At 37.9% G+C, this 15,571-nt stretch overlaps 1 protein-coding gene across 1 annotated transcript in view; it reads left to right on the forward strand.

The window, feature by feature from the left end:
• The window catches only part of LOC110163242 (cerebellar degeneration-related protein 2-like), a 31,401-nt gene extending 19,949 nt beyond the window's left edge, over positions 1-11,452 (forward strand). The window contains exons 5-6 of the mRNA XM_055150583.1: positions 4,394-4,619; positions 10,482-11,452. Coding sequence (XP_055006558.1) covers positions 4,394-4,619; positions 10,482-11,015 — 760 coding nt within the window. The 3' untranslated portion in view covers positions 11,016-11,452. The remainder of the gene's footprint in view (positions 1-4,393; positions 4,620-10,481) is intronic.
• Positions 11,453-15,571: the final 4,119 nt, after the last annotated feature.

Consider the following 15,571-nt stretch of genomic DNA (forward strand, 5'->3'; position numbering starts at 1 on the left):
CAGAGCTCGTTTGTGTTGACAGTCGCGTTGCGTATGTGGGTCCGGTCAAGTGGTAACGGAGGGAAACGGGGCAGATTTTTTACATTCAAATGTCTCTTATTCAGAAACTAGAGGGACTATTGAAATAAGTAAAGTATCAGAATGTAGGAAAGAGTTACACTCCAACAGGGTCAAGTTAAACCTGTGATATTCTTTCAAGTTGTTGACAAAAAATTTAAAAACTCATGTCAGTAACAGAGGGAATGAAATATGCAGCACTTTTTGGGCAATAAATACAAACAGTGATAACTAGCTTGGTTCTCACTTACATATAGTTATAGTTTTCTACCATATGGTACAAGATTAGGTTGAAAAACCTCTTACTTTTTGAGTTATGAGATTTTTTATTAAGAAAGGTCATGGTAACGGAGGGAAAAGTAACGGAGGGAAAATTGTGCAAACAAGTAGAAGGTGCAGGATTTTGCATAATTTGTCGCTTTTTTCTTCTGAATATTTTAATATTACTTCAGAATGAAAGGAAACTATTTCTATAAAATATGTCAGTCCTTCTAAGCAAATTTTTTTTAATTTTAAATACATAAAAAAAAAAAAATCATGTACCTTCATCAACAGTTCAAAGATCAAATAATACAAGATATGATGAAATACATCCATTTATTTACATGATTTGCAGGTCTTGTCATGTTTCATACATGGTCTGTTTAAAACGTATGTAACTTTAGAACCAAAAATGGTACAGAAAAAAGGTCAACAGTTTCATAAACTAGAGCACATATGTATCTGTTGAATACATTTTTATATCAGATGCATTAACTTGAATCTTTGGTCTTGCTGTTTACTTCTGCTTGACCGGGCCCATGTCTGTCATGAGATAATTCGTCTTATTTTGAAGTAGGTTTTGCATTTAATTGTTTTGACATGACTTCATCATCTTACTCAAAGTCACTGAATGTTGAGGATCAAAAACGTTATTTTGAAAAGTCAAAACTCGCCGATGACTGTTGACGATGTTGATGTTGACTTGTTGATACAGACGCTTTTTACCTGCCAAAATGGCTGACGTGATGTTATTGTGTTTTCTCGTATTTTCCTTCATTACAAACTCGTTTTACAATTTTATTATTACCAACCGCTGTAAGCCGGAAGTGTCCCAAGTTTTGATTTTGAAATCTGGTCACCCAAAGGAAACAACATTATAACATAGATTTAAAAAAATAGTAGTACGTGCCCTTTAAAAAGTGTTTAAAAAGTGTTCAGTGTCTACAAAAACCTTAGAAGAAAAGCAAGTTGTCAATCCTTCCTTCACTTCTGTTTACGTAATCTCCGTCGGGCTGCGCTCCCAAAACATTGAAGCGAAGTCAGATAGTGGAAGAGTCACTGATAAACCCGAGGGACAGTGAACGCAGCACGAAGGGGCAGATGAGGCTGGAAGGAGCCGGTCAAAGTCTAAACCAGGGCCCACGAACGAACGAACGCGCCGCGAGTTTAACCGGGCTAATCTCAAACGCTCTGATAAACGTCTTATCTTAAAACCTGCCACAGATCAATTAATATGAATTTTCAGCTGCAATTAAATAAATGTGATAAATTGCATTGATTTCTTTTTTTCCGGTTGAATTTTGACTTTTGTTTTAAATCGGTGTTTCAGTTCCTGTGTGGTTGCAAGAGCTTTGTGGTGCACTATGTCACTTTTTTTTTCTAATCTTCTTGTTTTCGTGGATGTTCTTGCTCTGAATAAACTACAGCATGGCATTAAACTTCGTCTAGTTCCATGGAAATAAGCGGGTGACGACGCTAAGGCCTAAGTTGCAGGTCAGATCTGTGGAGAGGCGAGTACGGGCTCATAGTAAGAATGCAACTTGTAAGTTTAAAGGTGCATTGTGTAATGTCCGTCAATTGCTTTTCTCCATAGAATGTTATTTCGTTGTCTGGAAAGTTTAAACCTTTCTATCTTCACGGAGACCAAACCAGACCAAGTTACGGGTCAGATCTGTGGAAAGGCGAGCCCGCTGACAGTCAGTTTTGCTGTTTTTCTAGGTATTTTTGAGCTATAAAACCACCTGTAATTGAATAAATGTAAGGAAGACCTGTTTAATGTCACACTGTGGAACATTCCAGGCAGAGCAATGGCATATCCATAGAAACAAGCAGGTGATGGGCTCCGAACCAAAAAGTTACACATTGCACGTTTAATGCTGTACTGTAGAACAGGTTTGTTAAACTCCAAAATTAAAAACTGGGACTAAGTCGTGGGCCAAACTAAATATTTACTGACAAATTTCAACAACATCTGCATGTTTTCTCTTCTTTTGAGATATGTAATGTTAAACCTTTTCTTATTAAAATACATGTTTAATAATAGTTTTTGCTTAAACACTAAATCCAGAACAAGCTAAATATAAAATAATAACAAAACTTTAAATAAATAATATCTGTATTAGCGGGCAGCTCTAATACATATTTGATATAATCTCGCGGGCCAAATGTTATTATCGCGGGCCAAATTTGGCCCCCGGGCCTGAGTTAGACATGTCTGTGTAGAACATTACTGGCAACATCACTGAAAATAAGCATAGTTCATAATGATACTTAGTGCACTTTTTAATCATTTTGAAAGATATTTGATTGCAATATTTTTATCAAATTATGAACGACTAAATTAACGGATCGTATGCATTTCAGAACACGTTTGTAGACGTCTAAACTACAGGGTTGGCAGGTTTTAAACAGAATTGAGACACAGGCAGGTTTAGTTCTGTGTGTAACATTTCGTCTTTGTTTGTTGTACTAGTTTGAGTTTGACTTCCTTTGCGGTGAACGGAGGAAGTTCGTAAATATGTGACCACATCAGTCATTTGTTAACGTGGGTTTTGCAAGAGAAACTGAGAGTCTGAAGAGGTGATAAAGAAGAAACGTACTTTTGTGTGTTAAAGGTCACTTTATTTTATTTATTTAAGTGTCCCTGTTACACTATTTTCTGATCTATGTTATAATGTTGTTTCCTCAGCACAAACAGACCTGGAGTTGTGTTTTGCTTCATTCACACTTGTTACTAACACACAAACCCTGCATATTTAAGAAAACACTCCGTTCCACCTTGTGATGTCATGTGGTGATACAGGAAGTGCTCCACACACCTTCACTAGAATCATTTGGATGATTTCAGCCCTGGAATTGCCAATTTCTACTGAACAAAAGGGAGCTATTAACTTGAAAACTACTACTTCATGACATCACAAGGTGGAACAGAGCATTTTGAGCTTTGGAGGTGTAAACAGACTGATAAAAAGGATCACTCAAACATCTGTGAATGAAACAAAACACAAAACACACACAAAACTCCAGGTTTGTTTTTGAGGAGGTAACAACATTATAACATGACTAAACGCTCACACGAGTTAATTTTGTGTAACATAGGACCTTCGAAGTCTGTCTTGTTCAAGAAATTAACATTTAAATCATGTTTTATTGTTTTAATTAAGACCAGGACTAAACCAGGACTAAACCAGAACTAAACCAGACTAAAACCAGAACTAAAACCAGAACTAAAACCAGAACAAAAACCAGGTCTAAACCAGGTCTAAACCAGGCCTAAACCAGGCCTAAACCAGGTCTAAACCAGGACTAAACCAGAACTAAAACCAATTCTAAACCAGGACTAAACCAGGACTAAACCAGAACTAAAACCAATTCTAAACCAGGACTAAACCAGAACTAAAACCAGAACTAAAACCAGGTCTAAACCAGGTCTAAACCAGAGCTAAAACCAGAACTGAAACCAGAGCTAAAACCAGAACTAAAACCAGAACTAAAACCAGGACTAAACCAGGACTAAACCAGAACTAACACCAGGACTAAATCCAGGACTAACCCATTCCAGGACTAAACTAGGACTAAAGCAGGTCTAAACCAGGACTAAAACCAGTGATCTCATATATAAAACATTTCTCTATCAATAATATTTTTAATATGGTTAAGGAAAGACTGGACTTTTTATTGTCTTTAAGTCGACAAAAGTTATTATGTTCAGATTTCCTCGTCTTTGCTACTTTACAGCAAACAGTTTCTTATTCATGGAGACTTGGGCTCAACAGCCAATTTGGAGAGATTTGTTAAACAATAAATGACTTTATAAAGTCACTTTTTTAAATCTATATCAGTCTTTTGATCTGCCACAATAATGTAATAATGAATTTAAATGAAAATACCTCAAATTGAAGCTTTTCTCAGCAATTTTTAGGTGAGATTAAAAAGAGATTAATTAGATTAATTAATTACAGATCATAATTAATTAATCTCTCAATTTTTTTAATCGCATGACAGCACTAATAATTATAATAATATTTAGTATCAAAATCAAGTTCTCTCTCTTTCTCTCTCTCTCTCTGCCCAGGTTAAGTTCTTGCTCACTGGATGAGTGCGACGCTGCGCCCCCTGCTGGTGTCGCTGTGTGTTGGCACGAGGAGCAGAAGGAGGCGCTGACAGAGACCCTGCAGAGTCTACAGAGACAGCTGGCCAACGAGAGGAGCCGTAGGGAGCGGGCGGAGCGAGACGCAGAGATATTAGCCAATGAGAACGCAGCGCTAGAACAGCAACTGACGGCCACGGAGGGATGCAAGGTACGGTCTGATGTATGTCTTATAGGGAGGTAACAAGAATCGAAATATTGTGATACCGTATCGTCAAAAGTCTCACAAAAACATCGTGGGCCATCCCAATATATCGAATCACAAGTCTCTTTGCGTAAATTAATTGTTTTGGTGCAAAAATATCTAAAAATACAGCGGAAACTACATAGACCATGATCCTTTGCTTTGACTACATAAAGAAATAGATGTTATAATCACTTTTAAATCTTAATTCTTTGGATTATGAAAGCACCAAAGGCTTGTCAAGGCATTTTAAGAGGAGCGTATTCACAGTTTTGTTTGCCTCCACAAAATATCGCAATAAATATCGTACCATGAGATGCATATCGTGAAAATATCGTCCCGAGTGATTTCAATATCGTTACATCCTTAATGTCTTATGAATAGTTTTAGGGTCATTTTTTGTAACATTCTAACCGTAGACCGTATATAAAAATGACCGTAGCTAACTCGATAGCTGCCCCATTCCAAATAGGAAGTGAGCATGGGGACACTTCTGGCTCCATCGACTCTAGTTCCCCTTCACTTTACCTTGAAAAATTGTTGCTCCTCTTTCTGTAACTGCTGCAGTGAGCCTCGTCATTTTGGTTGTAAAATGTCTGCATTAATCCGCTCTACATGATCCTGGTGTTTTTATTTCACTACTTTGTCCGTAAATAAATTCCTATTCCTAATATTATACACACTCTGCTCCAAATTCACCCCTATAACTGGCAGCATCGATGAGCTTCATTAGACTGGACCCGAACGCTATAGGTGACGTTGCGCTCCCTTAGTCCTCTTCTTTATACGATCTTTGGTTTGTTTCATTCACACGTTTGAATAATCCTTTATTATCAAGGCAAGGCAAGTTTATTTGTAGAGCACAATTCTTACACAAAGTAATTCAAAGTGCTTTACAGAATAAGAAATACATTAAAATCACAATAAAAACAAATCAAAACATAAATAATCATGCAGATTAAAATTTAAAAAAGAGAGACATAAATTGGAGAGAAGAGTGCGGAATGAAAACCTTTCAGTTATATGCACAGTTAAACAGAAATGTTTTGAGTCTGGATTTAAACAGCGTCACAGAAGAGTCTGTCTCACATGTTCAGACTGTTCCAGGTTTTAGCTGCATGAACCTGAAACTCTGACTCCCCTTGTTTAGTCGTGACTCTGGGCACCAGCAGGAGGTCGGTCCCTGAGCTCCTCAGAGTGTGAGATGGTTCATATGACACTAACATGTCACAGATGGACTTTGGTGCTCGGCCATGGATCATTATCAGTCTGTCTATGGCCCCGTCCGCACTAGTACGTATTCGAATCGTTTTCATGTGTGGATGCAGTGTTCGTTCACACTAATACGATGGAAAACGGCTCCAGAGACGGAACGATCTGGTGCCACCAACTCCCACGAATTCACCTGAGTACAGATCTGATCCGGCACTGTGTGGACGCCTGAAAACACTGATACTCTGATGTAGGTCTGTGCACCGTGAAGTATTTCACCGCCAAAACACTAAGAGGCTAGAATATATGTCCAGTCATATATACGTGTGTCTGTGTGTACGACCTGCAGACGTATAATCTCTGAAAAGTTTAACATGAACCATCTCCAACACGACAGAAACACAGAACAGACTCACCATCAGCAGAACACCCCTCTGTCACAGGAACAACACTCATATTCCTGTTGTGTCCTTTAGTCCGACAGAAGCTGATCCGCATCAGCGCACAAGGAGTGAGCTGTTTTTTTCAGCGCTTATAGATTTATGCAAATTAGCCATGTGGTTTTAAGTTTCATTTCTGTAAAACGTAAACAAATATGCTCAAAGCTACATGGATAGGGAAAGCTTGCGGACACAGAAACGACGTGTCTGGATACAAATCGTTTCTGATACGGAGATTCTGTGATTCGTTTCAGTGTAAACGTAGCCTACGTCTCCAGAACTGAAAATGCTCCGTTCCACCTTGTGATGTCACGAGTTCAGCAGATTTTTTTGTAGTTCTGTATTACCACGTGACATCACAAGGTGGAGCAAAGCGTTTTCAGTTTGAGAGGAAAAACTCCAGGTCTAAATCTGCAGGGTTTGTGAGTTAAACATGTGTGAATGAAACAAAACACAACTCCATTTATGTGTTTTTTTTATTTTTTGCTGAGGAAACATTATAACATAGATCAGAAATCGGCGTAATATGGGCTCTTTAAGGCATCAAAACACTGTCTGAACACTGATATTTTGTGTTGCATCACCCGTATCCAGGTGTCTTTGCAGAGATAACTTTATCACTGGCACAGTTTCACATGCAGGCCTAATAAACATGTACTAGACTTAACATTATATAACCCCATATCTGAGACTTTATGACTTAATTCAAATACGACCGACTGCAGGATAAATACAGGTACACCTTATCGAGAGAGGAAAGAACGTTATAATCTCGCAGTACCACTCTTGTTTCGTTTGCTTTCTCTAAAAAAACAAAACTAAAATACAACAAACTAAATATACAAAATCCAAACAAATAACTATAAATATATATAAAAACAGTGACTTAAAAATAAAAATGTGATCAAATTAATAACTTTCTATGTATATGAGCAAAATTTTTTTACCACGGTCAGTGAGAGTTCTGGTTTAATACTCGGTTCAGTCCTGGTTTAGACCTAGTTTAGTCCTGGTTTAGTCCTCGGTTCTGTCCTGGTTTAGACCTAGTTTAGTCCTGGTTTAGTCCTCGGTTTAGTCCTGGTTTAGTGCTAGTTTAGTCCTGGTTTAGTCCTGGTTCAGTCCTGGTTTAGACCTAGTTTAGTCCTGGTTTAGTCCTCGGTTCAGTCCTGGTTTAGTGCTAGTTTAGTCCTGGTTCAGTCCTGGTTCAGCTCTGGTTTAGTCTTGGTTTAGACCTAGTTTAATCCTGGTTTAGTCCACGGTTCAGTCCTGGTTTAGACCTAGTTTAGTCCTGGTTTAGACCTAGTTTAATCCTGGTTTAGACCTAGTTTAGTCCTGGTTTAGACCTAGTTTAATCCTGGTTTAGACCTAGTTTAGTCCTGGTTTAGACCTAGTTTAGCCCTGGTTCAGTCCTGGCTTAGCTCTCGTTTAGACCTAGTTTAGTCCCGGTTTAGTCCTGGTTCAGATCTGGTTTAGTCCTAGTTTAATCCTGGTTTAGTCCTGGTTCAGTTCGGGTTCAGCTCTGGTTCAGTTTTGGTTCAGTCCTTGGTTCAGTCCTGGTTCAGTCCTGGTTCAGTCCTGGTTTATATCTAGTTTAGTCCTGGTTCAGTCCTGGTTCAGTCCTGGTTTAGTCCTGGTTCAGTCCATATATGGCACAAAAGTTCAGCATCTTCGCAGTTATTTTGGTGAGAGTCTCTTAAAGTGCTGCAATAGTCGTGTAATATTTAACATTTTAAATACAGTAATACTGTTATGTAAAGAATTACTTTGAAATGACAGAAACAAGTCATAATAAGAAATAACACATTACAGTTTTAAAGTAACTTGCCCAACAGTGATGAGGAATAACTTTGTACCACTGCAAACAATTTAAAATGAACTATTTCTTTTTTGTTTTTCATTTTAGAACAGTAAAATTCAGGCACAGCGCTTCTGTAAGAGTTTGTAACTAGAAAAAAAAAAAAAGTGTCGTGACATCCCTTCTTCTTCTAATGTTGTATTTGCTCATAATACACAAGACACAAGGAAAGGGTTAAACGTGTAAAGGATTAATAGAACAGTTAAACGGGAGTGGTGCTAGTGAAATCACAACGCTGCCTTAATCTCCTTAATCACGGGCGGGGTTCACATGACAACAATATAGTTTTAAAAAAAAAATCCGGTTTACGTTAGTGTCTATGTAACAGTTTTTGTTTGACGAGAATAGACCCAGTAATTACAAAGTTCTGTCTTTCCAGTCAGCTAAAATTAACCGGTGGTATTATTAAATTAAAATTACACAACGAGGAGCAAGTTTTAACACACGCCATGGAGTCACAGAACACACATAAAATACCACGGCTACAAACTTAAATGTCTCTAGTGTTGGGGAGTAATGGATTACATGTAGCAGCGTTACGTAATCAGAATACAAATTAAGAGTAACTGGATTTGGTTAGAGTTACTGTTTCAGTGAGTGGTAATTGGATTACAGTTACTTTGTTGAAATAAACGGATTACACTGCGTTATTTTCCTGTTTTCACATTTTCATTTTAAAAATATTCTTCATTTATTTAAAGTGAATACAGTGGTCGCTCGTTTATCGCGGGGGTTACGTTCTAAAAATAACCCACGATAGGTGAAATCCGCGAAGTATTCAACTTTATATTTTACTTATTGAATCCTTCTTAAAACTTATTGCTGCTGACGTCCTTTTCTTATTTTCCTCTTTCTTTATGTAATGAACCGAAGAGTCATTTATTCCGTAGCACTACAGCGCAGAGTCCTGCACGGGTCCATTTCTGGAGATCCGCACCCACGCAGTACAGCACTGCCCCTGCCCGCACCTGCCCACACCTGCCTGTTAACCCGAGATTATGTCAAATTTTTGCGCTGCACACGTCAAGGACTGGACCAAGACTAAACCAGGACTAACCCAGGACTAAACCAGGACTGAACCAGGACTAACCCAGGACTAACCCAGGACTAAACCAGGACTGAACCAGGACTAACCCAGGACTAACCCAGGACTGATTCCAGGACTGAAGAGGAGGAGTAAACCAGAAATGAACTACGACTAAACCAGGACTAAAATAGGACTAAACCAGGACTAACCCAGGACTAACCCAGGACTGATTCCAGGACTGAAGAGGAGGAGTAAACCAGAAATGAACTACGACTAAACCAGGACTAAAATAGGACTAAACCAGGACTAAACCAGGACTAAACCAGGACTGAAACAGGACTCACTGTCGGGACGGGCTCGGAGGTGACCACAGGTGAAAGGACCGACAGAGAGCTTTGGACACCCTGCTTTGGTGTTCTCTCTCTTAAGACCAAGATTAGTCCTGGTTTAGACCTGGTTTAGTCCTGACCCACCCGTATGTAATTACTACCCGCTCATAATACACAATACGTATTCATACTCTGTTAAAAAAAGCAGTAAAAAAAATCTGCGAAACAGCGAGACCACGAAAGGTGAACCGCGATATTGCGAGTTTAAAATAATGTTGCATACATCAATGTGAATGAAAAGGAGCAGAAAGATGTATGAACTTTTAATATCAGACCCATTTCATAGAAAAAAACATTGGCAGCAACTACAGAACAGCTTTGTATGAGTAAAACTTCAAACATTAGACACTTTTGTCCTGAGAACTGTTACTCACCTCACACCTCAGACTGCCCTGATTTTGGATGTGATGACTCGACCTTTTATTATTGTATTTCACTGCTCAGACTGAAAAAAACCCAATATATAGGTAAGTTAAAATGACTTAAATTAAGAACATTTTACTTTATTTGAGTTGATTCAACTTGACAAGTAAAATTATCTACCAGTGTGTTTTCCTTAATTCAAGCAACATTTGATTTTTTTTTTCTTATTTTAAGTGTAACAAGATGTATTTTCATATTTTAAGTACAAAAAATATTGTTCCATTGGCAGATAATTTTACTTGTCAAGTGAAATTGACTCAAATCATGATTAAAACTTTCTTAATTCAAGTCATCTTAACTTGACTAGATTTAGTTTTTTGCAGTTCAATGTGCTTCAATTGCAAAAATATTTACTGTTTTGATTATAAGTCATCCTGGGTCTACATCAAGTCTCATTACGTCAAATTAAACGCCCAATGTTTTGTATAATGTCTCCTTGTTTTGATTTGCTTTTAACATCCTATTTCTTCGTATTATTTTCAGACCAGACTAATCGAACTAGAACAAGAAGCCGACGAACTACGCCAGCTTTGGAAGCTACAATCCTCCTCTCGATCTCTTCTTTTCGACGCCAACATTTTGGACGAAAACCACCTCGATTCTTCCAAAAACTCCCGTCTCCTGAAACGCAGCGGCAGCGATCGCGCCATCGCCAAATCCACGCACTTCCCCGACTCTCCGGACGACCACGCCTGCTCCTGTATCAGACGCCACGACGCTTTCAAGTACCGTGGGATTTCTCTGCTCAACGAAGTCGATGCCCAGTACAGTGCCTTGCAGGTCAAGTACGAGGAACTTTTAAACCGCTGTCAACCAAATATTCTCCAAGAAGACTCCACACAAAATGAAGTTCGAATCGATTCCCAAAATTCCAAAATGTCAGAATTTGAAAATTTTAAAGATGATATGCACCAACCAGAATATAAGGAGTTGTTTAGGGAGATCTTTCGACGTATTCAGAAAACCAAAGAGGACCTGATTGAGAACAGGGGACGAGTAATGAATGGGGATGGATAGTAAGTAGTGCCTATAGCAAAGGATAATCACGGTTTAAGCCAGATGCCCTCCCTCCATCGCAAAACAGGAATGTCTACGATACTTGAATTCATAATGTTGAGTCTTTTATTGAGTCGTTTTGATTTGTTAGTTGATTATTTTGACTTGTAAAAGAACAAAGGGGAAAAATCTAAATTAAGTGTTTTTGTTTTTTTTCAATTAGAAATGTCTTTAAAAAATTTTATCTGACATTTTTGTATATTAGTCAAGTAAAAAAATAATATCTACAATACTTGAATTCAAAACGTTGAGTGTTTATTGAATAGTTTTGAATTGTCAGTTGGTTATTTTGACTGGTAAAAGAAAGAAAAAAAATATCCTAATTAAGTGGATTTTTGGTATTTTTTTCAATCTGAAATGTCCTAAAAAAAAAAAAAAATCAGACATTTTTGTATATTGGTCACGTAAAGAAATAATATCTTGAAATCAAAACATCGTCTATATTGAGAAGTTTTGATTTGTCAGTTTATTATTTTGAATGGTAAAAGAAAGAAAAAAAAATCCTAATTAATTGGATTTTTTATATTTTTCGCAATTTGAAATGTCTTTAAAAAAATTAAATTGGGCATTTTTAAATATTAGTCAAGTAAAGAATTAATATCTGCATTACTTGAATTCAAAACATTGAGTCTTTATTGAGTAGTTTCAATTTATAAGTTGATTACTCTGACTGGTAAAAAAAGAAAAAAAAAAAAATCCAAATTAAGAGGATTTTTTTTTTTGCATTTTTTCCCAATTTGAAATATCTTTAAAAAATAATAAAATCTGACAATTTTTGTATTAGTCAAGTAAAGAAATAATATCTTGAAATCAAAACATCGTCTTTATTGAGAAGTTTTGATTTGTCAGTTTATTATTGTGATTGGTAAAAAAAAAGAAAAAAAAATCCAAATTAAGAGGATTTTTTTTTTGCATTTTTTCACGATTTGAAATATCTTTAAAAAATAATAAAATCTGACAATTTTTGTATTAGTCAAGTAAAGAAATAATATCTACAATACTTGAATTCAAAAGTCTTTATTGAGTAGATTTGATTTGTCAGTATGTTATTTTGACTGGTAAAAATAAGGAAAGAAATTCCAAATTAAGTGGATTTTTTGGGTAATTTTTTCAATTTGAAAAAAAACAAACAAAAAAAAACATGGACATTTCTATATATCTATGTATGTATGTATTGTTTAAGCAAGTGTTTAAGCGACATGTATGGTTCATGTAATATGTAAGAGTTTGATCTTATGGGGGCACAACAGTTAATCATGGAAGCTTTTATGCCAGATGCCCTTCCGTTTGAAACTACTATAGGCCTTCATTTAGTCAGACAAAGGACTGGCTGCTGTTATGATGTCGTCTCTTAATTTATCTACTGCTGTTTGGGACGTGAAGTAATTTATTTTAAGCTATAGAAATGTGAATTGTTAGATGAAAAAAAAGAAAAAAAAGATTGATTTTGTATTGTCCATATTAAGTTCAATTAGCCATTTGAACCTATTATTGTCACGGCCATTTAAATATCTTTTATTTTGAAATTGCATAGAGGAAACATTATGTGGTAGGTTGTTATGCAAAAAGAAAAAAAAAGGAAAAAAATGATGGTGCTTAACCCAGGGCTATGTATGCTTTTGATAATTGTTAGACTGTGAATATCTGAATTTACTATAAGTAAAGCATGAAATATGATGTCTTAGTCTGTAGGTTTTTCAAAATAAAAGTGCCAAAATGAAACCGCATAGGACAACATGTACATATTCAGAATGAGACAGACATTTTGTTTTGAAATGTTATTAAAAGGAATATTTCTTCTGATAGTGAATGAAGATTTGTTTATTCAGTAATATGTAATTTTTTCAGTCTAGTTCGTTTTCAGTTTAAACTTTGTTAAAGGTGCACTGTGTAACATTTCAGGCCATCTGCTGTTCTCCATGGAGATGTTAAGACACAAGCAGGTGATGCTCTAGGCCGAGTTACAGGTCAGATCTGTGGGAGGTCCATCTTTAGAGACCCACACTCGCCCGTTAACCCGTGATTATATCAAAGTTAAATCTGCACCTGCCCGGACCCGTTAACATTGCATCCGTTACCACCCGAGATAAATCGGGGTCGGGCCATTAGTCCGACAGCCTAACAGTCCAGGACTAAACCAGGACTTAATCAGGACTACACCACGACTGAACCAGGTCTATAACCAGGTCTATAACCAGGTCTAAACCAGGACTAAACCAGTGTAATTAGCATAAATATATAGGTCTATACGCCGCAACCCCTGAGCCGATTGCCAGGACTAAACCAGGACTGGACCAGGTCTAAACCAGGACTAAACCAGGACTAAACCTACACCGAGTCATTAGCAGATTATAAATATATACACGCCGCAAACCAAAGAGCCGATCGCCAGGACTAAACCAGGACTTAATCAGGACTACACCACGACTGAACCAGGTCTATAACCAGGTCTAAACCAGGTCTAAACCAGGTCTAAACCAGTATAATTAGCATAAATATATAGGTCTACACGCCGCAACCGCTGAGCCGATTGCCAGGACTAAACCAGGACTTAATCAGGACTACACCACGACTGAACCAGGTCTATAACCAGGACTAAACCAGGACTAAACCAGTGTAATTAGCATAAATATATAGGTCTACACGCCGCAACCGCTGAGCCGATTGCCAGGACTACACCAGGACTGGACCAGGTCTAAACCAGGACTAAACCTACGCCGTGTCATTAGCGGATTATAAATATATACACGCCGCAAACCAAAGAGCCGATCGCCAGGACTAAACCAGGACTTAATCAGGACTACACCATGACTGAACCAGGTCTATAACCAGGTCTAAACCAGGTCTATAACCAGGTCTAAACCAGGACTAAACCAGTGTAATTAGCATAAATATATAGGTCTACACGCAGAGACCGCTGAGCCGATCGCCAGGACTAAACCAGGACTTAATCAGGACTACACCACGACTGAACCAGGTCTATAACCAGGACTAAACCAGGACTAAACCAGGACTAAACCAGTGTAATTAGCATAAATATATAGGTCTACACGCCGCAACCGCTGAGCCGATTGCCAGGACTACACCAGGACTGGACCAGGTCTAAACCAGGACTAAACCTACGCCGTGTCATTAGCGGATTATAAATATATACACGCTGCAATCACAAAGCTGATCGCCAGGACTGAACCATGTGTAAACCAGGTCTAAACTAGGTCTAAACCAGATCTAAACCAGGACTACACCAGGTCTACACCAGGTCTGAACCAGGTCTAAACCGGGACTAAACCACTGATGTGTTCGTGTAATAAAAACACTAAAGTCACTCTCAGCCTGGTCCATCGTTCCAGGAACCGATTGGGAAATGTCGCTTGTTTCCCGTTCGCCGTTCATTTGGTTCACGCTTGTGTTTAATCACGACCCACCTGCAAACCCGCCCGTAAAATTCCAGAACTAATTGCGGGCACTTGACCCGGCGCAGGACTCAGGTCTGTGGAGAGGTGATCCCACTCCCAGCTAGAATACGGGTTTTTCACACCTCTACTTCAATAAATGTAAGATGGTTTAACATTTAAAGCTATACTCTGGAACATTCTAACATCTCCATAAGGGAAGCAGGTAGCAGACCCCACCTCCCCACCAGAAAAGTTCCACAGTGCACGTTTAAGAGCCGATCTAAAAAGTAAAAATACACATCAGGAGTATGAAGCATTTTTTTGTTGCTTTTTTTTTTTTTTTTTTTGTTCATTCCTGCGATCCATGGTTTAAAAATCATGAGAAATTGACCTGTTGCCATAGCGATTAACAATTTAAAACAAAATATTACACGTGCAGACTGCGAAATACTCCTAAAAAACGTTGCAATCAATTGAATTTTTTACTTGAATCTCCCCTGATCCACTCTTAACTCCAAAGGTTCTCGTTATCTGGTGTTACGTAACATCGTGCCGTTTATTGACCCGATGATTCCCGTGTACGCTGACATGAACGCAAGCCGTGTGTGTTGTGTTGCGTTCGAGGACCTCCTGCTGTCTGCCTTGCGTATAGATTTCGATGTAAAATATGTGGCGTTCAAATGCACTTTAGACTTGCACAGATAATATTAATGACACTTTATAATCTGTCGTACGAAGTGAGTGAATAATTGACCGTACGTCGCCCACACTGTGTTTGAGAATGTTGGACATGAGAATGTTGGAGCCAATAAAATAATATGAAACTTGAGTCCTCTTTTATTCTTTGTTTATTTGAAAATTGTGATATTACTTCTTTCGATTATTTGTAAAAAGTTGAACATTTGAGCGCGTTTGGTCAGTTTCTATCAACACTAATTGCAGAAAATATAAAGGTGCAGAGTGTAACTTTCGCGGTGAGAGGTTTAAATAGAGATTTGATTGATCTGCCTGGAATATTCCACAGTATGGCATTAAACCAAGTGGAGGAGCTCAAGTATCTCGGGGTCTTGTTCGTGATGGAGCGTGAGATTGACAGGTGGATCGGTGCAGCACTGGCAGTGA

Source organism: Boleophthalmus pectinirostris, unplaced genomic scaffold, assembly GCF_026225935.1.
Source record: "Boleophthalmus pectinirostris isolate CB_2022bp ecotype Guang Dong unplaced genomic scaffold, ASM2622593v1 HiC_scaffold_14, whole genome shotgun sequence".
NCBI lineage: Eukaryota > Metazoa > Chordata > Actinopteri > Gobiiformes > Gobiidae > Boleophthalmus > Boleophthalmus pectinirostris.